Genomic DNA, 23,745 nt, shown 5'->3' on the forward strand with positions numbered 1-23,745 from the left:
TGCCTTCCCTCTAATTTAGAGAAGAGAACAGATCTCCAGTCGGAGGCGAATATGCCATGGGGACTGCTTGACTGCCGGCTGCCCTTTGACCTTGGTGAGCTGGTTTCCAGAGGAAGAGTCTCTGCCTTCTCCTGCGTGACCGGCTGCGTCCCCTTGTTTCTCCCATATAAAACCCCCAGGTCCAGGCCCTCCCCAGGCCTGATGGCCGCAGTGGGAAGTGGACAATGCAGGGCACCAGCCCGGCAGGGTGGCCGGAGCTTTTTGGTGATCATTGGCCCTCACGGCCTTCCGAGCGCTGCGACCCAGGCGCAGCCAGGTTTGTACGTGTGCCGTGAGGCTGCTCAGCTGGCTCGGCGCATCTTATGCACCCGTGGGGCGTGTGGACCTCTGCAGGTGTGCAGTTCTGACAGTAGCCGCGAGCTCTCCCCGGACCCCTGATGGGTGGCATTCCTGGCGGTGGTGAGGGGACAGCCTGGGGCCCGCGGGTGGGGGGCTGTGGGCAGGAACTCATTCTCCGCCTCCACTGGGCTCCTAGCCTGACCTCTCTTGGGCTCCTTCCCTCTCTGGAAACTTCCCTACCGCCCTTCCATGTGCAGTGGACCTCTTCCATCTCTCTCTGATGTTTTTCTCAGGAAAGGCTGTTTCCTGATTGGATTTTAGTGTTTTGGGTTAGGGGAGATTCCCAGTGTTGGTGCTGGAGTGCCTGTGGGGACAGGCCTGTGCGGGGACAGGCGCAGGCGGCTCCCTTCCATGTGCACTCTGAGCCTCCTTCCTGTGGACTGAGCCTGGGCTAAATCTTGCCTCCGAGCTTTTTATACCAGCGGGGAGGGCGGGGCGACTTGGCAGGACCCACATCACCCTTTATCACCCTTTTCTTAGGCGGCCTGGGCTGCGTGCCAGCTTGGCTTGTGAAGCCTGGGCGGGGGGCAACAGTGCCCCAGTCCCTGGCCATGCGCTGGCCTCTCTGTGGGCGTGGGGTGACTGGGGACATTGCTCCTGGTGCCCCAGGCCCTCGCTGGTCACCGTCTGGCTCTGCATCTGCTTGTCTGGCAGCCAGCGCTACAGGGGTCAGACGTGGCTACTGCACCGTCTGGGCGCCCTGGCGGTCGGTGGTGGCCAGGGGCCCAGCACACTGAGTAGGCTTCACCAGCCACTCCCACGGGGTGGCATTTGGCTAGACTTGAACCTGAAATGCCACCATGACGTGTGGGGCATTTCTCTGCCTTGTAACTTCGTGCTGCTCTCCTGGCCCTGAGCCCGGCAGGGGTGCAGCCTGCCTCCCCGCCTCCCTTTCCAGGCACTCTTCCTGCCTGGCTTCCGCCCTGCTCCAGCATCTGGGCGTTTCCACGCTCACCCTGGCAGCCGGGCTCCAGGCCGGTGCTTGACCTCCACCCTGACTCCACAGGGTGCTGTGCAAGGGTGTTGGACAGGTGTGTGAGGGATGTAGGGTGAGCCCTGGAGGGTGATGGGCCGGAGCCCCGCCCCGTTCTTCCCCAGCCCCAGCAGACCTGGCCGCGCTCAGGCTTGGAAGGGGTGAGCCCGGCAGGGGCTTCCTCACACCAAAGAGGAGAAAGGTGCAGCACCCCTTTCTCCTCTCTGGTACGAGGTGTATTGGCAGCTTCCTGGGAGCGGTGGTGGATTCGGGGCTTCCTCCTCCAGCTGCTTCCTCTGCCGAGCAGGCCCGGGAGAGAGGCAGGGACCCGGCCCTTCAAGTCAGACTCGCCCACCTGCCTCCTGAGCCTCCTGGGCTGTTTGTGACGAGCCGCCGAGGGCCCTGCGTTCTGCCGGGGCAGCTGAGCTTTAGCCAAGCGTAGAAATAAGCTTCCTTCCCTTCCAGAGGTGCCTGTCCCCTCGGGGGAGGGGGTTGGCGTTAAAGAGCAGAGGGTGTGGAGCAGGTGGCCTGTGTCAGATCTGGACTTTGTCTCGGCTGTGCCTCCGTTTCCTCTGCTGCAGGATGGGGACGTCAGGGTTCAAGTGAATGAACACTGGGAAGTCATCGGAGCACTTGGGGAGGCCACAGGAATGGAGTTGGGGCACCAAGGCCCAGGAGTTGGGATTCCGGGCGGTCAGTTCCTGTCTGTCGTTGCCGGTGCACGTGCACGGGGCTCCCGGGCCAGCGTGGTCTCGGGAAGCAGAGCGAGGCTGTTGCCGCCCGGCTCGGGATGTAGCAGGTCCACTCGCGAGCAGGGGGAGGTGAGCAGGTGGCCTCAGCCCGCTGTGGGAGGGCTTCTCCTTCCTCCTCTGTCCCCTGGGTGGTGTGGGGTGGGGACCTCTGGCCTCAGGAGGCAGTTTCTGTCCCTGCGCCAGAGGGTGTCACTGCAGAAACCCTTCCAACTCCTGCCTCTCCCACCGCTGCCACATGTGTCCTGAGTGCTCTTCGCTTGGCCCCAAGCTGGTTTGTTTGAGTAGAACTCTAGTTTTCCCCTCCGAGATCCAGCGTGGGTACCCCATGGAGTGGTGACCCCGTGGAGCGACGGCGCCATGGGTAGCATTGGCTGCGACATTGGCAAGGCGTCCCAGCACTTCTGACTGAAGTCCCAGAAGCACCTTTTTCTGTCACTCCCGGGACCTTTCCATTCATGAGAATGAATAGTGGCTTTACCCCAGCAGTTTTCCCATACTCCAGGGCACGAGCTGGCCAGGCTGTTTGGGGCATCTGGATGTGGCCCCAGCGTGGGTGGGCAGTGGGGGAGGGGCTCAGGAGCCCGCGGGGGGAAGGGCAGATGCTGTCTGCGGGCCGCTGCGCTCCTGGTGCTGAGGAGAGAGACAGGGCAGGCCCGCGAGAAGGTAGCCTCTGTGTGGCCGTTCCAGTCCCCTAAAACCTTTGCCTACTTTTTCATTTTTGAAAACATAGATGAAGCTATCTGTTACCGTGAAATGGATCAGTCCTACAAAAAGGAGTTGAGAAAGTGGTAGTCAACCTCGTAAGTGCCAACATCTAGCGTAGAAATGAGACACCCCAACTCAGTTGTCATCTTTTTCTTTCCTATATTTTTGAAGTGAATCGTTCATTGCAATGTAAGACATGCAGAGAAAGCACAACTCCGAGTGCACGTGTGTGTGCGAGTTTCAGGTTAGCACACCATGCCCTGCCCACGTCACAGAACCGGAAAGGAGGCATCACGCAGAGGCCCTGCCGCCCTCCCGTCCCCTCCTGAGCTCTGGCACCTGGTTGCCCTTGGGTGTTCTGTGAATGGAATCCCGTGTGCCAGTGACCCTGTGGGCGGTGGCTTCTTTCACTCTCCACAGGCCTGCGGGACTCTCAGCTGGTGCTCAGCAGGAGTTGCTGCTCTCTTACTGGTTTGTGTGGTGTGTTTGCCCCGGTCAGCTAAAGGAGGTGTAATTTACATTCCACTGAATCTAAAGCGCAAGAGAGGTGCGTTGCCTGTGACCACCCACAGGGACAGTATAGAATGTTGGACGTCCCCTCAACACACCCTTGGGCCTTGGCAACCACTGACCTGCCACCTGCTTCTGTTCCAGCTAAAATCCATCTAGAGGGATCCCCGAGTGTCTGGCGTGTGGGGCCTGCCCCTTCTGAATCTGCTGCTTTGAGGCTCACCCAGGTGCTTGTGTGTAGCTGCACTTTCTTCCTTTTGTGGCTGAGAATTGGTCTCTTTCACAAATGATGCAGTTGGCTCAGCCGGCACCAGCGGAGGCCATTTCCGCTGTTTCCCACATGTTCGCAGATCATGAATTGCACTGCTGTGGGCACTGATGGTGTGTCTTTGTGTGCCTGGCGCCTTCTTCCTTCCTGCAGAAAGGAGAAAGTGTTGCTGGGTCACTGGGGAAGGGCGTGTGTGGCTCTGGAAGACTTTCGCCCTGTCCCCTCCATCCCCCCAGCGGCTCCGGTTTCTCCACGTCCTGCTCAGCCCTTGTTAGCCTCCATGGTCGGACTTTGGCCGTCCTGGTGGGTGTGGGGTGTAGCTTCTCTGGGGAAATGTCTATTACAGTCTCTTGCCCCTTTTTCAGTTGTTGCGTTTTGAGAGTGCTTCGTCTGTTGGGGACAGAAGTCCTGTATCAGTGCATGAGTTGCAGACCTCCTCTCCCAGTCTGTGGCTTGTCTTTTCATTTTCTTACTAGTGTCTCTTGGGGCACAAGCATTGGTACTGCTGACGATGTCCAGCTCCCCGTCACCTTCCATGGACTGTGCCCTTGGCGACTTGCTCTGTTACGTGAAAGGACTGAGCGTTCGTTCCCGCTGCTTCCGAACAGGATTCCCAGTTTGGCACGTGGCCCTTTCTGCATGTTTGGGGCTGGCCTCCTGGAGGGGTCAGGGCCAGGCAGGCAGGGTGCCTGGGTGGACGTGAGCACCTGAGTCTGTGTCTGCGTCTGCGTCCTTTACTGGAGCTCTCATGTGTGCAAAAGAGGTGCAGCTGGGAGGGCAAGGAGAGACGCATTCTGACACCAGCCACGTACCTGTGAAGGAGCGGGAGGGCCGTGGCCCCAGGCAGCACGAGCTTGTTCACAGTGCCGTCAGGGGCCGGCGGGGCAAGCCTGGGGTGGGGGGCAGGGGCACTGGGGGTGGCCAGGGGAGGAAGGGTGGGAAGAAGGGGCACTATTGCCCGGCAGCTGCACTCACAACTCACACGTGTGCTTATAAACACGCACATACACTCACAACACAGACTTAGTCACATAGATGCACACACCTCACACATATGCTTATAAGTACACACATACACTCACAGCACACACTCTCATAGACACACACACAACTCACATTCATACACATTCCCATATACACACATATATACACGACTCACACACATACAAATACTCACGTACATACACAACACTTTATTTTGTGTTTTTTTTTTTTTTTTTTTGCGGTATGCGGGCCTCTCACTGTTGTGGCCTCTCCTGTTGCGGAGCACAGGCTCCGGACGCACAGGCTCAGCGGCCATGGCTCACGGGCTTAGTTGCTCCGCGGCATGTGGGATCTTCCCGGACCAGGGCATGAACCCGTGTCTCCTGCATCGGCAGGCGGATTCTCAACCACTGCGCCACCAGGGAAGCCCTATTTTGTTTTTAAAAACCCTAGTTTTTCCCCCCAAATTTTTTTAAAATAAATTTATTTATTTATTTTATTTTTGGCTGCGTTGGGTCTTCATTGCCGTGCGCGGGCTTTCTCTAGTTGCGGCGAGCATGGGCTACTCTTCGTTGTGGTGCACGGGCTTCTCATTGCAGGGGCTTCTCTTGTTGCTGGGGCTTCTCTTGTTGCGGAGCACTGGCTCTAGGTGCGTGGGCTTCAGTAGTTGTGGCACACAGGCTTAGTTGCTCCGCGGCATGTGGGATTTTCCGGACCAGGGCTCGAACCCGTGTCCGCTGCATTGGCAGGCGGATTCTTAACCACTGCGCCACCAGGGTCGTCCCCAGGGTACCTTTTGTCTCAGATACTTTAGTTTCCACATCTACAAGTTCAATTTAGATCTTCAAAAAAAACCCACGTTTTTTTAAAAATCTTCTTATCACATGTCCAGTGTTTCTCTAGTCTCTGGAACAGATGGGATCAGTCATAGTGACTTTTTAACACTGTGTCTTTGAGCCATTCTGGGGTCTTTTTTGATCGATTGATTTGATTCCTAGTAATGGATTGTTTTCCTCCTTTCCTGAGGTTGATGACCTCTGTTTGGATGCAAGGCCTTGGGAGCTTTGCCTTTTTTGGTGCTGGATATTTTTGTGTGTCTGTGTCCCTTGGACTCAGTTGGAAACGACTGAGTCTTTTCAGTTCTTGTGTTTGTTCTGTGTTGGTGGGATTATGGCGATGTTTCATTTCAGGCTGGATTTTCTCACCACTGACACAGAACCTCTGGAGGTCTCCACCTGGTGCCACTCTGGCTGGTGGGGAAGGAACTCTTCTTGGGCCCGTGCAAACCTTGAGGAGGGTCCTGCAGATCCTTCTGGGTGGCTTGACCCTCCCGCAGCAGTTCCTTGTACATGTGCCCTGTCCCGAGCTCAGCCAGGGACCCCACAGGGCCCCTCAGCACGTCTGCCATGTTCTCTCTGCAGCTCTTTGCGCTCAGTGTCCTGTCCCCGTGATGCGCTGCCCCCTGACCTCTGACTGTTTGGCCTCTCAGACTCCCCGCTGAGACGCCTCAACTGGGATCCCTCGGGGCCCTCCTGGTCCCCTCCCCACCGTGCCGATCCATCCAGGCAGGAGCAGGTTCCCATCCGGCAGGGATCACCGCGCTCTGTTGCCTGATGTCTGGTGTCTTGAAAGCTGTCATACATTTGTCCAGTGTCCTGTTGTTTGAAGCAGGAGGTAAAAACCAGTCCTCATTACTCCCTCTCGACTGGGAGCAGACATCCCAACTGGCAGTTTTAAGGGCTTTCTGGTTTAAAAGGTGACCTCACTGACAGTCAGCACACAGGCGACAACACCGATGAGCCTGGGGGACACGACGCTCAGTGAAATTAGGCAGACACGGAAGGACAGGTCCTGTCGGATTCCACTCCCGTGACGTCCCTGGAGGAGTCCCGTCCACAGAGACGGGAAGTGGATGGTGGGCGCCCAGGGCTGGGGGAGGGGAGGGGGGTGAGTGTTTCATGGGGACAGAGTGTCCGTTTGGGAGGACGAGGAAGTTCTGGAGGTGGATGGGGGTGATGGTTGCACAGCAGTGAATATACTTTAGGCCCCTGAACCATGCACCTAAAAATGGTTGCGATAGTAAATTTTATGTCGTGTATTTTGCTACAATAAAAAGAGTGTTTAGAAATGCTTTCTCAAGCAGCTGCCTTTGTGAAGCCCTCAGTCCCGCCGTCCTTTGGCTGTTGTCTCTTGGTTCCCTCACAGGAGCAGTGTTGAAATTAGCTGGAAACCCCTGCCTCTCCCCGTCCTCTTGCATCTTCTAAGTTACGTCGTGTCTGGTGCTACCGTCATGCAGTGTTGGCTCTCCAGGTAGGATGTGCTTGGTGCTCACACCGCCCTCAGCAGGGGTCCTTAGAGCGTCGCGCGTGCCAGGTTCGCCTGCAGAGCTTCTTCACCCCCGTCCCGGCTTTTCTGCAGTTTCCAGTCAGCCGGGCTGGTGAGCCTGAGAACTGGCATTTCCGACAGGCTCCCAGGTGATGCTGGTGACGCTGGACCAGGAGCAGGTTGAGAAGCAGCCGTGTAACTGTGTGGAGGCCGCGGGGGCACGCGAGCTGCACACTCGTCGCGGAGTGTCTGCCGCCTACACAGCACTGTCGATGCTGGGGCAGGACGGTTCTTTGTGTGGGGCCTCCACCCACAAGATACCAGGAGCACCCCTCACTGGGAGAACTTCAGACATTCTTACACATGCTTTTTCAGAACATAGAGGAGGAAATACTACCTAACTAATTCAGTGAGGCTAAAATAAGACAAGAACCTAACAAGAAAAGGACAGTTGCAGAGCACTGTCCTCCGTGAACACGGATGTAAAACTCTCTAAGAAAGTATTAGCAAAACGAATCTGGCAATATATAAAAAGAATAACAGAAAAAAAAAAAAAGGGCTTCCCTGGTGGCGCAGTGGTTGAGAGTCCGCCTGCCGATGCAGGGGACATGGGTTCGCGCCCCGGTCCGGGAAGATCCCACGTGTTGCGGAGCTGCTGGGCCCGTGAGCTATGGCCGCTGAGCCTGCACGTCCGGAGCCTGTGCTTCACAACGGGAGAGGCCACAACAGTGAGAGGCCCGTGTACCGCAAAAAAAAAAAAAAAAAAAAGACAAATAATAACAGGTCATAACCCAGAGAGGGTTTTTCCCAGCAATCTAATCTTAGCTGACCTTTGAAAATCAGTCAATATAATTCACCACATTAACAGAATAAAGGAGAAAAAAATCTCAATTAGATATAGAAACAGTGCATGGCAAAATATTCACATAAACAATCAGCAAACCAGGAATAGAAGGGAATGTTCTCAAGTGGTAAAGGGCACCCAGAAAAAATCTAGAGCTCATATCAAATGTTCAATTGAAAGACTAGACTGAACATCTTGCCTTGCGATCAGGAACCAGGCAAGGATGCTGTCTCTCACTACTTCTGTTCAGTACTGTGCTGATGGTCTTAGCTGTGCCATGAGGCAAAAAAAGAGACAGAAGAAGAAAAAGAAATAAAAGGTGTGAATATTGGAAAGGAAGAGGTAGTTTGTTTGGGAAATAACAGGGTTATATGTACTTTAAAAATTATGGGAAACTGCAAAAAGTCTGCTAGAGCTAAAGAAAAAAGGTAAATTTAGCAACATCTCAGGATACGGGATGCAGGCTGCTTGGGCTCACAGCTCCTGTAGCTGTTCTTCTCCCACCTGTGGCCCTCAGCTCAGTGTTGGCCAAAGGCGTCATGGCCCTCTGTCCACGTTTCTAGAGCCCCGCCTCTGGGACGCCCCATCCCTCTGCTTCCCTGCCCTGCACACGTCAGCAGCCCCAGCTTCTGTTCTTGCATCCACAGCGGCTGAGACTTTGGGGTTTGCGCGGGCTTTGCCCTCCTGCACCACAGTTTCCAGTGGGCACCGTTCTGCGCATTGTCCAGTGTCTGAAACCAGTTGCTTGTATGTTGTACCCAGTTTGAGGTTGTTGATGGTGGAAGTCAAGCCTAGCATCAGTTACTCCATCTGGGAAGGAAAGCTTCTCATTTCTTTGTCATTAAAAACAATCCCCTTCCCACCTTCTGTTTCCCATGGCACCGCCTTGCTGTTTCTTCTAGTCTAGACTTCATTTCAGGAACTTTCATTTGTGGTTCCTACTTTGAGTTCTTTTGTCTCTTTTCAAATCTTTCTTTAAATCACTTTATTTCTGAGGTTTTCAGATTCCAATTTATCGAGGTACAGTTTTCATCTGTTTTGTGTGTGTGTTTTTGGAGTGTTTTAGTTATTACTCTTCCTTATTCTTTTCTTTTCTTTTTTTTTTTTTTTTTTTTTTTTTTTTTGTGGTACACGGGCCTCTCACTGCTGTGGCCTCTCCCCGCCGCGGAGCACAGGCTCCGGACGCGCAGGCTCAGCGGCTGTGGTTCACGGGCCCAGCCGCTCCGCGGCATGTGGGATCTTCCCGGACCGGGGCACGAACCCGCGTCCCCTGCCTCGGCAGGCGGACTCTCAACCACTGCACCACCAGGGAAGCCCCTTCTTTTCTATTTTCATTGGACTCAACCTTGTAGCTTTTCCCACTTGCTCTTAAGTGCACCAAATTTTCCTACACCTTCAACCAGGGTTCTGGGCCCGATGGCTTTGCTGCCTTCACAGCATGGGAGCCTCTTCTTCTGTGGTTTCACAAAGCCACTCAGAACCTCCAGGTGTATCACCATCAGTGGGGGAGGTCGGAGTGATCCCCGGGGTCTGGATCAGAGATGGAGGCGTCGGGATGAGCTCACGTCTAGCTTCACATGGTTGCAGTGTACACCTGAGTGGGGATGTAAACGTATAGATTGGCGTGCACACCCGTCTCCTTGCTCTGTCAGCTGAGAGGGTCTAGGAAAGTGACATCCCAGCAGCAGTGGGATGACCAGGTCAGTTCTCAGTCTTTATTTATTCATTTTATTTTTTATTTTTATTTTTTAAAATTTATTTATTTTTGGCTGTGTTGGGTCTTCATTGCTGTGCGTGGGCTATCGTTGGTTGCGGCGAGCAAGGGCTACTCTTTGTTGCAGTGCACGGGCTTCTCATTGCAGTGGCTTCTCTTTGTTGCAGAGCATGGGCTCTAGGCACGCAGGCTTCAGTAGTTGTGGCACGCGGGCTCAGTAGTTGTGGCTTGCGAGCTCTAGGGAGCTGGCTCAGTAGTTGTGGCGCACGGGCTTAGTTGCCCCGCGGCATGTGGGATCTTCCCGGACCGGGACTTGAACCCGTGGTCCCCTGCATTGGCAGGCGAACTCTTAACTACTGCACCACCAGGGAAGTCCCAGGTCTCGGTCTTTAATTCTCTCCAATAGAGGGACCCAGGGCTCCTTGAAGAAGTGGCTGGTTGTGGGTCCAGGGCAGGGAATATATAACAAGATGAGCCAAGAGGCACCTTCTGCTCAGTTATTCCAACTGCCCGGAGGCTGTGTCCTCCCAACCCAGGGCCTTCAAGTCTCACTCGCTCACTGGGTGTGAGCACGGTGCCTGGGTTCCTGCCCTGGTCCTCACGTGCAGCCGGGGCTCTGTTGGTGTCCCCAGCTTTGCCTGGGCAGTCAGCCTGCCCCATTGCATATCAGGTAGTCCTCTCGGCGGCTTTGGATTTGCCACCGCACAGAGCTGGCCTGAGCCTGGACGGATGGTTGGCTGGGTCCTCTGTGGGACACGGCCTTGGGGACAGAGAGCTGGGCTGAGGCCGGGGTGCTGTGCTGCTGCCGGACGGGGCCTCTGGACGAGCGTGGCCGTGCTGCCCCCATCGGCCGCAAGCTGTCCCTGTGGTCAGCCAGAGATGAGGGCTGCGCAGAGCGTCGTCCTCTTTCACACTCTTGCTTCTTCAGTCCCTGGTGGTCTCCTGTGTGTGGCCCAGCTGTAAAGAAGGCCTCGGCCATGCAGCTTCTTGTGCCCCCTCGGGAGGCCTCTGGCCGTGTCCGTTGGGGTCTACTGCCCACTGCCTTATGCCAGCTCGGCTCCTGCTCCGGGCACCCCGGCCTCGTCTTCCCAAGGCTGTGGATGCAGACACCAGGCGCCCGTGTCTGCGCTCTGCAGGTGCATGGCCAGCCTCTCCCTGCAGCCCGGCCGGGGCGCCCACCCAGCCCCGCCTGCTCAGAGAGCTTTCCCGGCCACATCGGAAGGGCCCTCCTGCCACGGCGGGGCCTCACTGACGGGTGCTCTCTGTAGGCTATGCCTGTCCCCTCGGCAGTGGCCTCGCCCCACGCTGCGCCCGCACGGCGCCACTTTGAAAAGGCGATTGAGACACTCCCTCGTGTAACCAGACTTGGCTGGCCTCCGCCTGTAAAAGGAGCAGCTGTTTGTCCCTGCCTCTGGCCCGTCTTCCTCCCCCGCTGTCCTCATTGGCTGGTGTGGCTGGCTGCTAGTCAGGGCTGCTCAGAGGGCAGGGCAGCGGGGAGCGGCGCCGGGGCCGGGCTCCCACCTTCCCAGTCTGCTTCCGCGCTGCCCATCATGCTGGGAGACCACAGCAGTGTCCCCACAGACCGGGCTCTGCTCAGCCCACCCCCGAAGACCGGGCTCAGCTGCAAGATGGTGCTTCAGGCAGTCGGCAAAGTGCTCAGGTGAACGTGGCAGGGTCGGTGGGGCTGTGTGACCGTCCCTGCCCCAGGGCTCAGTCTGGGGAGGAATGGCCATAGGTGTCCTCTGGGTCAAGTTGCTGTGGTGTGCAGACCCCTCCGGAGGGACTGGGGAGCTGATGGGCCCGGGGCAGACACGGCCCCACCTGTGGATGCCTGGGAACCAGCTGGACACGGTCAGAACTTTGTTGGGGGTGAGGTTCTCCGTAGAGTCCTGTGCTTCCTGCTGTCTGGGCGGTGGGGGGGGGGGGGGGCGGGGGGAGCCTGAAAGGGAAGTGTTTGGCCCAGAGGGTCTGGGTAAGAACAGGGACGCCCATGACCGGTGTCCGTCTTTCTGATGAACCACGTCTCAGACCGCAGCAGACCTGCCTCATGCCCTCCCGAGCCTGCTGGACAGAGCCTTCGCCGCCCCCAGTGTCTGGCCTCTGGTCCCCAGGATGACCAGAGTCTGTCCACCAGTGGCCTTATCTAGAGAACTGCCCTGGGCCTTGTCTGCTGTAGGGGCGTTACCAGAAAAGCAGGTTCTGACCTCTTTTCTCACCTCTTTTTCTGACCTGCTGCAGCAGAGCCTCCGGTGTCCCACACGAGGGGTTTGGAGAATCTCCAGCGCCTCTTCTGTCTCAGGGTGGAAGCGTCTGTTTCAGGCATTCGGGAGAGCATGGGGGCCAGGGAGCAGGCCTTCCTGGCCTTCACAACGGTCAGGTCTGTTCTACGCTGCGGGCCTGGGGGGCCCGGCTCAGCCCAGTGGGGAGGGGAGGGGAGGGGGCCTAGGATAGGCTCCTGGCGGGGTCAGGAGCACTGTCCCTCCTCACGCAGGATGTGTCACAGTTTAGACTGAAATCAGGTTTCCTTCAATGTAATAATCTTGTATTTGCCTGTAATTTGGGTGGGTCATAACTTTTAAGTGAAAGTCTCTTTTGCTTTTCTAATCCTGTCTTTAATTGCAACCAAGCTAAGCAGGCCTCTTGGTCAGGGTCTGGGGTGAGCGCCAAGTGTGGCTGGTGGTGGGACCCGCAGTGAGCTCTATGACCTGTGTCTCTGGCTTCCTATGGTTTGCACCCTCTGCTCCCACAGGGGCTGCCCTCTGCCATCCAGGGAGGACTCACGAGGAGTCTGCCCTGCGATGTAAAGGTGTGGGGCAAGCTGGCAGTGCCCCCTCCAGGTCATTGGTTCAGATCAGGAACAGTGACGGCCCCACAGCGAGTGGGGGCCAGTGCGTGCCGGTGTGCACATGGCATGGTGGGAGGGCCCCGGACGCCGAAACAGGCTCCACGGAGGACGGGAAGGCAGGGCCAGCCCTCTGAGCTGTCCGCGAGAAGGAGGCCAAGGCCGTCCCCCTGGGGGATCCAAGAAGACTTCCCAGTGAAGGTGGCGGTCCAGCCAGGTGTTAGAAGAAGAGCAGCTTATTAGCTCATGGGTAGAGGAGGATGCAGGCTCCGAGCAGAGTGGCTGCCTCGTGGCTGCAGTTCTGGATGGAGCAGTGCCCCGAGCACCTGATGTGCGTGGACGGTGGGGCTCGGGTGTCCTCAGCCCTTGCTCTGTCTGCCCCGGTGGCTTCCCTCTCAGTGGGTCTCTTATTTTGTAGGGGACACACGGCTTGTGAAAGTGTGCTTTGTTTGGGTGCTGACTGCCAGGCTGTTAAACCGAGAAATGACCTGCGTGACTCTCTCCACGGCGACTGCCTCGTGCAGCCCGTGGGGGTTTGACAGGGGTTCCGTGGGGCTCTTCCCAGCCCTCGGCCTCCAAGTTTCTGCTCTGGGAAGGGGCTGATCACCAGGGCCAGTTAGGGCCGGTGATAACATGGTCCAGGCGTGGTGGGGGGGGTCTCTAAGTGTCAGAGTGCAGTTTTCCCAGTCCCACTTCATAGAACTTGGGGTATTGGGAGGGTGGGCGTCCCTGTCTGTGGGCTCCTCCTTTCTAAGACCACCTATGGCACCACCTGTATTCCATGAGGCCTTCCTGTAGGACCTTCCCGGCATCTGTGTCTTACTCTTGAGTCCACGTTCACGCACCTGCAGGAGCCTCCAAACTCCGCTCCCCACCCCAGACCTTCGACCCCCTCTGTCCCCCAAGGCTGACTCCAGGCCGCCCCACCTCCAGGCTTGCCCACCCTCCTTCAGGCCTCCAGGCTCCCTTGACTTCCTGCAGGTGCCCCCTGCCGAATCTGTCTGCGTCCCCCTCCTGGTGAGAACCTTGGCCACTCTGGCATGTGTGCCAGCAGCCGGGGAGTAGTGCGGGCCAGGCGCTGGCTGGGGGCTGGGACGTAGGACAGCGGGGTGGGCGGGGCTCTGAGGAGAGGGGAGCCGCCCCCACCTGCCCGTCTCATCCCCCGATCCAGCGCCACCTCACTGGCTGCAGCCAAGCCAGCTCTGTGCCTGGAGACCAGCAGCCCCTTGCCCAGCACTGATGATGCCTGGAGGATTCATTTGTTTGTAAAACCCGGAAGCTGCTTTCTGCTCCCTGGAGGGCATGACTATGCCAGCCAAGGCGTCCTTGCGGTGGCCCCCGGGGTGGCCGTGCCTGTGGTCTGGGGGCTGGGCCGGCCGAGCGGCCTTTGTGTGGAGACAGTGAACTGAGCTCATGGCGTGGGCCTTTGGCGTTCAGTGGGCTCCCTCGGCTGCCGCCCACCCCAGCAGGTGGGGCTGTGTGCAGGCGGGGCCCGCGGCATCCACGCTCCTTGGGCTGGACCCCTCCCACACGCTCCAGCCGTCTCACCCGGCGGGCTGGGCTGCATGGCCGTCTGTGTCTGTGCCCAGGCCACCATGGGGCCATCCCAGGGGACTGGGCGGAGAGACCTTGGGCGGGGTTGTGTAGACGGGAATGTGCCAGGCCAGGGGCGTTGGTGGAGGGACCCAGCTGGGTCCACGCCTCGGGTGTGGGGACCCTGCCCCCTCACAGTAAAGGCCTGAGGAGCAGGGGAGGCTGGGTGGTGAGGCTGCATGGGCGTCCACTGGGGAGACCGTCAGAAGGTGTTTCCTGCGGAGCCGCGGCCCCTCCCAGGTGTTTGGCGTCGGCCGGGTGGGACTCGGCCTCGGAGCCCACAGTAAGACGGGGGGTTCTCCACGTGTGCCCACAGCCGCGTTCTTTCTCCCAGGAGGGCGCGGCGGACCCTGGGGGGCTGAAGCCTGGCATCCCCCCTCCTGCCCGCGGCCCAGGGGTTCCACAGTTGTCCCTCCGCTCCGGGGCCATGCTCAGCCTTCCCCTACGTGGATTTGTGGGAGCCCCAGCTGGAAAGGGGGTGCCTGGTCCTAGGCTGGACAGGGCCCGTTTAGGAGTCTGGTGCCTCTGGGCGGAGAGTCCCGTCCTCTCTGCCGACGCAGCCTCGGGGACCGAGGACGGGTGCTGCCACTATGTCACGCAGCAGCCTGTCCCACTTCCAAGGTCACCATGTGTCGTCTGAAACTCTGTGCTCTAAGGGGCTGAGCGTCTTGGCTAGGAGCCTTCACCTCTCTAGAAAGGACAGGACTTGGGGTGGTGGCACTCAGGTGTGGCAGGCCCTTCCACATCCCCAGACTCGCCCCAGGCCGGCTTGTCCCTCAGTCCTGCCACCACCTGATCAGTGGCCGTCGTCTCCTGGTGGAGGGCGTGAAGGGAGACTCGAGGACGGTGCAAAGAGGTCCAGGCTGGCCGACCTGGCAGGAGAGCCATTCCCAGCCGTTCTGGGTCTGGGGGCCCCAGGCCAGTGCTGGGTGATGAGGCAGGGCCTGGGGGCCCCGGGGTGCTCCTGCCGGTTGGTTGTAGGAGGGCAGGTGCGGACAGAGGAGTGGGGGGGGGCAAGGAGGTGGAGGCCTCTGACCACACAGATCATGGCCCAGAGCCCCCGACGCCTGTCTCACAGAGCAGAAACCCGGGTCCTCCTGGGGCTGCCTCCCCCGCCCCTCTGAGAACCAGACATGGAGGGTGCCCTCAGCCAGAGGGGCTCTCGGTCTCCCTGGAAGTGACATGTGGGCACAAGGACACCACACCCTCAGCACGGCGGCACCCTGAGCAGGCCTGTGCCCAAGGCCCCGTGACACCCTCCGTGACGGCCGCTTCCTGTTGCCGCTCTGTCCGTGGTCGCTCGTGTAAAGGCCACCCGGCCGCTGTTGCTGCCGTGTGTGCCCTGACCGCGGGCCGCGGAGGCGGGTCTGGCAGTGGCTTCACAGCCCAGGCCCCCGCTCTTCCCTCCCTCACGTGTGGTGGGCAGCCTCCACACCCAGACACGGAGGCTCCGAGTGGGTGGCTGGCCCGGGCCAGGTGTGCACTGCGGCGGGGGACGGGCAGGTACACACTTGGAGCACAGGCGACGGGGTCAGTTAAGCCTGGCCGGGCTCACAGCTGGGAATCTGCCCAGCGGATGGACACTCAGGGGTGACCAGAGCAGAAGTTGGCTTGGGGTTGGAGGTGCATCCTGTGTGCTTGGGGCTGTGGACATGGGGACCTTCCAAGCGAGTGCAGGCTTTCTGATGGGTGGTGCATGGCTCAGCAGCCCAGACCCAGGGTCAGGAAAGCACCCCATCCACCCATCTCCGGGGAGCCGAGGGTGCCCTCAGCCCCTCTGGGGCCCTGTCCCCCTCTGTGTAAACTGGGGGCGTCTACAGGGCCCCCAAAGGCCCATGCCCACTCTTGTCCCCAGTGAACAGCCCCACCTGCCCCCTGTGGGGACCCCTGGGGTGCCCCCTGCTCGTGGTTGTGTTTGTGCAGCGTTCATACCCGCACTCCAGCTCCAGCCCACCCGGGCCCGTCCCCAGGACGCTGTGGCCCCTGCCCAGCACTGGCCACTGCCGGCGCTGCACCCGGAGGCCAAGCACACATTGCCTTTTAAGGCAAAGATCTGCTGTGAGAAGCTGAAGGGAAAACATTTCCCTGGCATTCAGGGAGCATTTTTCCTTCCTGTTTCTCTTAAATAAACCACCAGCAACTTTTCAAACCAGAAGGGAAAAAAACGGCAAGGTCAGGAGCTGCAGACCTTTCATCCCGTGTGACACCCCCCGCGCCACCAAATGTGGGCCTCGGCGGGGCTGGCGGGGGCGGGAGGGACACAGAGCCCTTGGGACGGAGGACGGCAGTGTCTAGTTCGCACCCTGTGCGAACTAGGGGGCCGCGGTGTGTTTTCACCCAGGCCGCGGAGGCAGCGATGGGAGCGCCTCTCCTTTTGCGGGCGGGCGCTGGAGACCACGGGGGTGTGAGCTGGTAGGACCCAGCCGCGAGCCCCAGCCCCCGGGCCCGAGTCCTCGGCCCGCCCACCCTCCCCTGCAAGGCGGTGTCCCTCCGGCCTGCGGCTGCCCCTTGGGGTGGGGGCTGCACTGGGCTTTGTACCTGCCCTCGGTCTCCCTCCATCATCCCCTGTCCCAGGCGACCCTCCTTGAGAGTCTGCAGGCGAAAGTGGCCTCTTCAGGTCAGTGATTTGACTGATTTGCAGTTTGTTTTCTGGAAGTCGTGATGTCTGCCACTAAAGATTTCAGTCATTCAGGTGAAAGAAGCAAGAGGCTAATCCGTGCTCTTAGGGGTTTTTTCCTTCCTTTTTTCAACCCACGCCGGCCCAAGAACCCGTCTTAACCTCGAAACGTCGTGGGCCTACAGGTGCTGGAGAGAGCAACCTTGCTCCACACTGGCTGACGTGGGGCGGCGGCGCCCGGAAGGCAGCCCCTCGGCACGCCACTCACTTCGCCCAGCTCGGGCTCCGGCCTGTGGCAGACACGGTGACTCGGCCGGCGCCCCGGCCGCAGGCTCTGGGCCGCTCTGTTGGGCAGTTTTCCTCCTTAGGGGATAGGCCATCTCCTTGGCCTGCCTGGGCCGCACACACCGTGGCCCCGGCTCCAGCCTTGGGGGCAGCTGGAGGGAGGCTGGTTCTGGGGCCGCCGCCTTCTCCGCCGAGGTGGGGCCGAGGCTCCCTCAGCCCCAGAGAGCTTTGGTTCACAGGGTAGGTACTGACGCTCGCTGTAGGAGAACAAAGATGTTGCAAAAATACGTATTTGTGCATGTAAAAATAGCCGTAACAGGCCCATTCTGTGTTCCATAACAGCATATTTTTAATGGAAAAGAACTGTTTTCCCGACGAAGAAAAATTTTAGTGAAAAGTGGCCATTTCGTCAAATCTCTGTAACATAGCTCACGCCTAGCCCTGTCTCTGGCTGGAACGTGCACCGTGCACTTGGGTGAGAGCGCAGCCAGCAGGCAGGTGGGAGGCGGCTGAACCACGGACTCGTGATGATGGGAGGCCTCAGTGGGGCGGCCTGGGGCGGCAGCACACGGTGGGTGCTCAGTAAGGGCAGGCTGCTCGACCATCTGTGCAGCAGGACGCATGGTGGGACTGCACACAGGCTCAGGGCCTGGCCTAGTGGTGTGCGTCACTGTGTCCCTGCAGCGGGACCCCAGGCCCAGGTGGGGGCCAAGAGGGCTGCAGGGCCGCGGTGTCACATGTGGCGGGTGAGCCGGCTGGTGTGGCCACCACCCCACCCTTCGGTGGGCCCGAGCTCCCTGCCCGCCCTGGGTTCCGGGTTTGGGCCCCTGACGGTGGCAGGGGAGGGCACGGGTGCAGGGCAGCTTCCTCCCGCGCCTGGGCCCACGGGAGCAGAGGCCCCCGAGGCGCCCCCGGCACTGCTCGTCTCCCGGGCCGGCCCGCAGCCTCCACTCCGGCCCGCAGCCTCCACGCCTTCATCTGCCGTGACCCCGCGCTCCCTTGTCTCCACAGGAAGTCCAAAGCCAAGCCCAACGGGAAGAAGCCCGTTGCTGAGGAGAAGAAGGTGTACCTGGAGCCGGAGTACACGAAGTCCAGGATCACCGACTTCGGGTTCAAGGAGCTGGTGGTGCTGCCCCGGGAGATCGACCTCAATGAGTGGTTGGCCAGCAACAGTGCGTGGGGGCGGCCCCCCCGTTTCCCGCAGGACCCCCCGGAGATGGTGCTCAGCGCCCCCCCCGCAACCCACCCGCGTCGGCTGGAAGCCAAGGCCCAAGGCCCAAGGCCCGGGGTGGCCAGCCGTGCCGGGCACTCAGGGTCCCCTCAGATGCGGGGACTCAGTGTGGGTCCTGGTTGCACCAGGGGACAGGACACCAGGGCCCAGGGGGGCACTGGGGGATGGGAGCATGGCTGCAAGGCCAGCGGTGCTATGGTGGTGGGAAGGCCATGGCCTATGGGAGGGGTGGCGGACTCACCCCCGCCTGCCGGACAGGCTCAGGGTTCGTGGGATGCCCCACGCAGGGCAAGGCGCCAGCTCTCCTCCCGAGAGCAGTAGGCTTTGTGGCCGTGAGCTGGTGCTGCCGCCTGCCTTAGCGGTGTCCCTGATCAGCTGGTGACTGTAGAGCAGGGTGTGATCAAGGGGCTGGGGTGGGAGGTTTGCTGCCCCACCCCTCTTGGAGGGGACTCTGTCTCAGTCCTTGGGCACCCTGCCCAGCTCAGCACCATCTGGTCCGTGCCACCTGCTCCCAAGGATGATGCTGCACTGGGGCCTCGGTCTCTGGTCTGAGATAAGCACCAGTCCCCACAGGAGGGGCCTGAGGAGAGAGGCTCTGGTCCCCCTGGGCCTGCAGGGCGCTGGAGATGCAGAGTAGCTCCACGGTGTGATTTTCACGCCCGGCCTTTCTCTTCCCTTCCAGCCACGACATTCTTCCACCACGTCAACCTCCAGTACAGCACCATCTCAGAGTTCTGCACAGGGGAGGCGTGCCAGACGATGGCCGTGTGCAACACGTGAGTTGCTGCCTGGTGCGGCCCTGCCCCGGGGGCTCAGGCAGGCTGTGGCCGTGGCCCCGGCCGCTACACTCCCGTCTTCTCAGACCCCACGCTCGCGGCCTCCACTCGAGGTCTCCCAGTGGCTCAGGGCCTTCCTCAGCAGGATCCTTGCCAGGCTGCACCTCCTGTCCTCACAGTCCCAGGGCCTGGCAGGGCGACGGGAAGCAGAGCCCTGCGGAGGTTGGGACCCCGGCGGCTTGGGTCCCTCTGGGGCACAGGTGCTGGGAGCCGGCCAGGGGCTGACAGGATGCGTTCCTGGGGGCAAGGACATTTCCCCAGGACGTGCCCGCTGGGCTTCCTGCGACAGCAGGGTGTGTGTTTCTCTGCTGTGGCTCCCAGCCCCACCGGGTGATGGCTCTAACTCAGAGCTCCTGCTCTGCGTGGAGGCCCTACTGCACCCCACCCTCTGCCAGTCCGTGGGGCTGGGATGCCTTGGCGCCTTCCCATGAGGTGATGTCCTGCAGGCCTGGTGCAGGCTGTTCTCTCCTGGAAGCACGTGCCATTCATTTCCTCAGTAAGCAGGCATCCCTGAGGGGCTCCAGGGTACCCCACTGCCTCTGTGGCAGCTCTTGGAGGCCACGTGGATAGGAGAGCCACCAAATGGCCCTGGGCTTGCCACCGGCCCAAGTAGCAGAAGCCACAGAAGAGGCCCCAGGCAAGAGGCCAGGTCTGCAGGGGCTCAGCCCGGGAAGGGTGTGGCCCGGGGGCACAGAAGCTCCTTTCTGACGTCTCCTCTGCAGGCCAGGGGCTGATAGGAGCACATGTGAGCAGTGGGCCTCCACTAGTGGACACGTCAGTGCTGCTGTCCTGAGTTCACCCTGCCTGTAGGCTATGGGCAGACCCAGCTCAGGCCCAGACATGTGGGCCCTCCTCTTGCTGAGAGCCCACCCAAAGCCTCAGCACAGGCAGAGGGTAGAGTTCCCCCGCCCTTCAGAGGGCACAAGTGCAGGAGACAGCTGCTCTTCACTCCTTACTCACCCAGCGAGAGCCATTGATGGTATGCTCAGGTGTCACATGTGTCCCCAGATAGGCACAGCCAGGCATGGCCCAGGGAGGGTGGGGCAGTGTTGGCTGGGCAGTGCTGGGAGCAGGCTCGAGGTGAGCTTGGGGCAGGAGAACACCAGCCTGAGACAGAGTGGCCTCGTAGAGCACACGTGGCCACAGCAGCTGGAAGTGGGCAAGGGCAGTGCTGCAGAACCATGTGTGTGGCATGCTTGGAGGACGTTTGCCAGCTGTGTGCCTGACCAGGCGGCATCACAGGTGGCCTATGGGCTGGCGAGTGGGGAAGCCGGGGCCCCTCCATGGCTCCACATGCCCTTCCAGTATCAATGTGTTTGAGAAGAGGCTCCTTGAAAGAGCATAGGATTTGGCGTCAGGCAGACGTGTGTCTAGATGCTGGCTCTGCCATGTAAAGCTTGGAGATCTGGGGATTTTGAGAATTCTGCTGTTCATCTCATCTGTAACCTCCTTTTAGGGTTTTTGTAGATTTATATGAATTGATATGCATATCATGCCTTCCTAGGGATCATTTGAGATCAAGGAATGGAAACACATGAATTAGTTTAATAGGAAAAGGGAGGTCTGTCAGGGTCCACAGAGCCACTTGCTCTCCCAGGACCATACAATCCACCCGGCACCTGGAGTGGGGCTGAGGCCCAGGCCGGAGGCCCTTCTCCTCCCTGCTGGTGCCTGAAGGACAGAAACCAAAGGGTAATGTTGGCGTCCCAAAAGAAGAGGAGAAAGGGCCATGCAGAAAACATATTTGAAGAAATATGGCTGAAAACTTACCAAATTTGGTCAAGACACAAACCTGCAGATTCAGGAAGCTTAATGAAGTCCAAGCAGGATAAACCCAATGAATCCACTGCAAACACATAATCAAACTGCTGAAGAGAACACACCTTAATAGCATCAGAGCCAGCAGCACTGCACCTGTGGGGACGCAGTGCCAGGGGCTGTGGCTCTCCTTCCCCCCTGGGGCCAGGAGGAGGCTCCATAACATCGTTCAGGTGCTGAAAGAGCAGTCCCCCCGGGAGTTCCACATAATGCTCCTCAAGAATGAAGGTAAAATAGAGACATTTCTCAGAGGCAGGGAGACTAAGAGGGTTAACTCGCAGCCAGCAGAGCTGCGCAGGGAGCTCTTCACACAGGAAGGAAGTGATGCTGGAAGGGAATGCGGGACGGCAGGATTCGGGAAAAGCAAGAGGCAGGAGATGTGATAGGCCGCTCCACTCTTCTTCAGCTCTTTAAAGCGTGTCTGGTGGGTGAGCAAAACCCACTGATGGGTCTTCAGCGTGTGTGGATGGAACACTGAGACAGTAGTAGTGTCCTAGGGCAGGCAGAGAGCCCTGTGTGCTGGTCGGCTCTGTGATTCCACTTGTGGAGGTGATACTTGGCTCCAGGTACAGCACGGAAAGGTCATGTGCGTTTTATAATCCTTTGAGCAATCTCTTAAAAAAGTTACATAAGTGACATAGTCAAAATCATAATAGATAAAGGGAAATACTAAAAGTAACGCAGGGCTTCCCTGGTGGCGCAGTGGTTGGGAGTCCGCCTGCCGGTGCAGGGGACGCGGATTCGTGCCCCGGTCCGGGAGGATCCCGCGTGCCGCAGAGCAGCTGGGCCCGTGAGCCAGGGCCGCTGAGCCTGTGTGTCCGGAGCCTGTGCTCTGCAACGGGAGAGGCCACAGCAGTGAGAGGCCCGCGTAGCACTAAAAAATAAAATAAAAGTAACGCAAAAGAAGGCAGGAAATACAAGGAGTGAAAAACAAAGGGAACAAATAGTAAATGATGGTAAACTTAAATTCAGACAAATCAGTAATTACAGTGAATGTCAATGGTGTGAACATGCCAGTGACAAGAGAGATCATAAGAATGGATTTCAGTGTATACAAGAAATTCACTTTTTTTTTTTTTTTTTGATGTGCCACGTGGCATGTGGGATCTTAGTTCCCCGACCAGGGGTTCGAACCTGCGCCCTCTGCAGTGGAAGCATGGTCTTAACCACTGGACTGTCAGGGAAGTCCCAAGAAATTCACTTTAAATGCAATGACATTGGTAGGTTAAAAGTGAACGAATGGGAAAATATATACCAACAAAGATATACCAAATCAGAAGAAAACTAAAGTGGCTATGTTAATACCAAAGTAAACTTCAGAGCAAAAAATAACTAGGGATAAAGAAGAAGATTGCGTTATTTACAAAAGAGTCAATTCATCAAGAAGTACTGACCTTGAATGTGTATGTACCAAACAACAGAGCTTTTACACAAAGCAAATGGGCAGAACCAAAGGGAAAAACAGACAAAATCACATTATAGTTGGAGATGTCAACATTCCTCTCTTGGTAAATAGATGGAACTAGTAGGCAGAAAGTCAGCAAGAATCTGGAACTGAATAACACCATCAGCCAACTGGACTGAATTGACATTCACACAACACTCCACCCTCGGCAGTAAAATGCACATCCCTTTCAGGTGCACTGGGATTATTCATCAAAATAGTGTAGATCATATCCTGGCTCACAAAACAGACCTTAGCGAACTTTAAAGAATCAGTCATACAGAGCAAGTTTTCTGACCATAATTACATTAGAAATCAATAACAGGAAAATCTCCAAAAATTTAGAAATTAACATACTTTAAAATAATCCATGGGTCAGAGAGGAAGTCTCAAGGGAAATTAGAAAATGTTTTAAACTGAACACAAATGAGAATGCAACATATCTGAACTTGTGGGGTGCAGCTAAAGCAAGGCTTAGAGGAAAGTTTATAGGATTAAACCACTTGTTTGAGAAGAAGAAAGATCTCAATTCAATCTAAGCTTCCATATTAAGAACCTAGAAAAAAGAAGAGAAAAAAAAAAAAAAACCCTAAATTGAGCAGAAGGAAAGAAATGGTAAAATAAGAACAGAAATCACTGACATTGATTTCTGAAACCGGTAGGGAAAAATCAGTGAAACCAGAAGCTGGCTCCTATTGAGAAACCTTTAGTGAAACTAACAAAGGTAAAGAGAGAAAAGGTACAGATTATCAATATAAGGAATGAAAGGGGAAATAATGATAAACCCAGGAGATAATAAAAGGATAATAAAGAAACATCACAAAAATCTCTGCATACATTAAATTTGACAGTTTAGATTAAATGGACCAATTCCTTGGAAAGCACAAAATATCACAATTTACCCAAGATGGGTAATGCAGTAAGGCAAGAAAAAGAAAGAACAGTCTTTCAAATTAGAGAAGAAGAAAATAAAACTGTATTCTCATACAACATGATTGTCTATGTAGGAAAAAAAAAAAACCCCAAGGATTCTAGCAAAAAGTTTAATGAATAAATTTAGCAAGGTCAGCACACAAAAATCAGTCATAGTTTGTATACCGGCAGTGTACAACTGGAACTCGAAATTGATAAAATTATATCATTTACAGTAGCTCCAAACACAATGAAATACTTAGGTACAGGCTTAAGGAAACATGCACAGGATCTTTATGCTGGAAACTACGAAATGCTGATGAATGGAATCAAAGACTGGCGTAAATGGAGAGACATACTGTGTTCATGGATGGGAAGACTCAACACACCAGAAGTGTAAATTCATTTATTGCAATTTCAGTTAAGATCCTAGCAGAGTTTTTATTGATATAAACAAGCCGATTCTAAAATTTATATGGAATAGCAAAGTCACTGGAATAGCTACAGTGACTCTGAAAAAAGAACAGTCAAGTTGGAAGAGTCCCACAGCCTTATTGTTAAGATTTACTATAAAACTGTGGTAATCAGGACAGCATGGTGGTCGGTGGTGAAGGAAGAGACACAGAGGTGAGTGCAACAGAATGGAGTCCAGAAGTGGACCCCCACAAACATGGCCCCTTGATGTTTGACAAA

At 57.2% G+C, this 23,745-nt stretch overlaps 1 protein-coding gene across 3 annotated transcripts in view; it reads left to right on the plus strand.

The window, feature by feature from the left end:
* MOB2 (MOB kinase activator 2) overlaps positions 1-23,745 on the plus strand; it is a 49,878-nt gene that overhangs the window by 22,345 nt on the left and 3,788 nt on the right. Inside the window, exons 1-4 of one of the 3 annotated variants that reach the window (XM_067037857.1) lie at positions 11,056-11,134; positions 11,713-11,851; positions 17,823-17,983; positions 18,725-18,818. In XM_067037857.1, coding sequence (XP_066893958.1) covers positions 11,808-11,851; positions 17,823-17,983; positions 18,725-18,818 — 299 coding nt within the window. In that variant the 5' untranslated portion in view covers positions 11,056-11,134; positions 11,713-11,807. Of the gene's footprint in view, positions 1-10,906; positions 11,135-11,712; positions 11,852-17,822; positions 17,984-18,724; positions 18,819-23,745 lie in introns of those variants that run through there. The other 2 variants (XM_059070411.2, XM_059070412.2) reach the window with 2 other exon arrangements.

Source organism: Kogia breviceps, chromosome 7, assembly GCF_026419965.1.
Source record: "Kogia breviceps isolate mKogBre1 chromosome 7, mKogBre1 haplotype 1, whole genome shotgun sequence".
Classification (NCBI taxonomy): Eukaryota; Metazoa; Chordata; class Mammalia; order Artiodactyla; family Physeteridae; genus Kogia; species Kogia breviceps.